General features: G+C 36.0%; 1 protein-coding gene across 1 annotated transcript; it reads right to left on the bottom strand.

The window, feature by feature from the left end:
• LOC109230285 lies at positions 1,076-2,285 on the bottom strand. Its single transcript, XM_019395800.1, has 3 exons — positions 1,995-2,285; positions 1,758-1,905; positions 1,076-1,320 (listed from the first exon to the last, which is right to left on the bottom strand). Exons 1-3 carry the CDS (start codon positions 2,283-2,285, stop codon positions 1,076-1,078), a joined length of 684 nt encoding a protein of 227 aa, XP_019251345.1.

Raw genomic sequence — 3,127 nt, forward strand, 5'->3', positions numbered from 1 at the left:
AAGCTATCAGTCACACGATTGTCTTCATCTAAGTTATTTCAGCCTCAGTTGTTGCATTCATGGTCCCTCTGAAAAGGGACAAACTAAGCTCTTAACATAGATTACTGCCTCTAGAAATGGAGCAAAGTTAGTAATATCTAGAAATCTGATCGAATCATCCTTTGGACTGGAATTCATAAAACGTGGTCCAAACTTGAGCAAAATTTAACCTTCATTTGACATTAAAATAGGTCGACAAAATATCTTTCCCATGGAATCAACAGGAGACTTGACGATAAACATATTTGTCCAAATGGGTCTTAATAGATTCAGGGCCTACTGATGATGGATATAGTTGGAGAAAGTATGGACAAAAAGACATTCTTGGTTATTGTAACTTACACATATTTCTTTTGCCTCCTCATTTACATATGATCCATCTTTTTTTCGTATGTGTAGCAAGATAAAGTTGTGCTCGTCCAGGCTTACTTCCTGTCTCAGCCATCTATGCATGAAAACAAAAATAAGTCAGAATAGTTTAATTAAAGTAAAAGAAATAGATACAATATCTAAAATTTAAATAGTAAAGTAAGGTAAATAATGTGACATCTTTCACCATTTCAGCCCTTCTTCTAGAATTAAGTTTGGAGCCACCGGTGTGTGGAACTGTTTGCTTCTTCCGATTTTCAGCATTTCTTTTACACATGTTCTAACAATAAGATACATTTCAGTCAATTATATAAATAAATACTCATATTTATATGCATTTCAATGTGACGTTTCAGAAAAATACATGAGTTTCTTCTTTACAACGGTAGTTCACAAAGATAGTCCATTGATCCCGACTAATACCTATCGGAACATTATCCATAATCTCATCTTTGGTTTTAAGTGGGTCTTTAAACTCATCCCACAACTTCTGCCTACTTGAAGCCCACTTCTTTGAAATAGAGTTACAAACATATCCTCGTGCAACTTCCTCAATGGTCATAAAACAGAAATGAGACTTCAAAACAAAATTTTGGTTAGTTTATCTTTTATATACAAATATAAAAACAAAAGACAAAATAGAGATATAGTTATAAAGATCTAGAACTTATACCTTTATAATGTTATTAAAGCAGTCGTTAAAGTATGACTTAGGCATATCCGGCCATTTATCAAAACCAATTGGAAATATGGTACAGTCAGTTGCTAAAAGGCCACATACGCCTGCTAGAAGGCCTTGTGCTTCGCCAATCGGATCCTTGCCATCAAACTCCACCACAACACGTTCTCCTTGAGGTAAACTTAATGCTTCTCTAGTCTTCAATTTCAGCCTTTTGGTATTTCCATGTGAATCTTTAATAAATAAAAATAAAATCAAAAAAGTAAAGGTAAGAGCCTTTTGGTATATATATATATGGTGTAGCTCCAGATACAACTCTAATTGCATATATATAATCAACAAGTATAAGGAGATGAAGGCAGCATCTTCAAGTTCAAATATAAACAACTTGATTGAAGACCTAGAAGAACTCCACATTCTCCATATCATTTAGAAAGATTACCAGATAGGAAACATACAAGAAACATGAAGTAACCAAGTCCTAGCTTGAATCTAGCAAATAGTAACAGCCACACATAGTAGCAGATAGGTGAAGCAGCAACAGACGTACAAAAGTCCTATAGAAGATGCATTGGACAAGTGCAAATAGATCCACTCACACCCCATGGGCAAATAAATTCCCACAATTAGACTCTAAAGTCCTACACAACAACAGAAGGGTAATGATTACCTATTTCATCGACAGTCCAATGATGTGAAGACTCACGTTTAGGACGCTTATTGGATGTTGCTTGTGTTGGTGTGGGATTAATTGGAGGTTGAAATGAAGGAGTTGTCTGTGTTGTGGCCTGAAATGAAAGAGTTGTCTGTCCCGTGGCCTGAAATGAAGGAGTTGGCAGTGTTGTGGCTAAAATGAAGTGGTTTGCTGTCTTGTAGGTTGAAATGAAGGAGTCGGTAGTGATGTCGCCTGAAAAGAAGGAGTCGGCTGAATGCAAGGAGTTGTTTGCCCCATGGCTTGAAATGAAAGAGCTTGCTGTCTTGGCTGTGTTGTGGCCTGAAATGAAGCGGTTTGCTGTCTTGTGGCTTGAAATGAAGGAGATGGTAGTGATGTTGCCTGACACGAAGGAGTTGGATGTGATGTAGTCGGGAATGAAGGAGCCAATAGTGATGTCATATCTGGTGCCGCATCAGTAGATTTTGAAGAAGAAGCTGATTGAACTGACTTTTGTAAGTTCTTAAAACGTTTAGTCTTCGGCATATCTGCAATCAACAAAAAAATTAATAAGTAATAGAAAGTATAAAATACAAATACAAAATAAAGTACATATATATAAAAGAAAAATAAATAAACATACAAGGATACAAGAAAATTTACATGCCTATTCAGACATATGCTCATCTATTGCAATTGGGATATTCTCATAAGCATCATCAAAAATTTGTTCAAGTTCTTGTTGCTGGTATGGTTGATTCTCATATATTTCATTTTCATCGACCTCTCCCATATCAAATAAATCTCTCGGCTTTAAATGTACAGCCACACTCCATTCTTTATCCGTTTCATCATCAACATAGTAAACCATATTTGCTTGAGATGCTTCAATGTAAGGATCATCATCCTCACGATCACCAATATGAATCAATCTAGAAAAATTGACACAATTAAAATTCCAAGCATCTCTTTTGAACCCTCTATCTCGAGTAGTGTCGGCCCACTGGCATTTAAAGAGCACAACTGTGAATCGATAATAATTAAGCTCAATAATATCTTCTAACTTCCCATAGTATGGCAAGTCTGCTTGCCTTGCACTTCTATCAGCACTAGATGCAACACAAGAAGTGTCAGAAGTAAGAAAAACTCCACTATTTTGAGTTTTTAATCCTTGATCTCTAGACAAAACTCGAAATTTGAATCCATTGATGTTATAAGCAGTGAACCTTCTAGCATTTGGCGCTGGACCTCGTGCTAGGTACTTCAGATCAGTAGAGATGGTGTCTGCAATCTCTGGGTAACAAACTTATTTTAGTCAAGCATATTAAATCCAATGAGAAAAGCTATGTGAAGCAAAAATTATTATACCATTCACTCACCCGTTTTGG

The sequence above is a fragment of the Nicotiana attenuata genome, chromosome 7 (assembly GCF_001879085.1).
Source record: "Nicotiana attenuata strain UT chromosome 7, NIATTr2, whole genome shotgun sequence".
Taxonomy (NCBI): Eukaryota; Viridiplantae; Streptophyta; class Magnoliopsida; order Solanales; family Solanaceae; genus Nicotiana; species Nicotiana attenuata.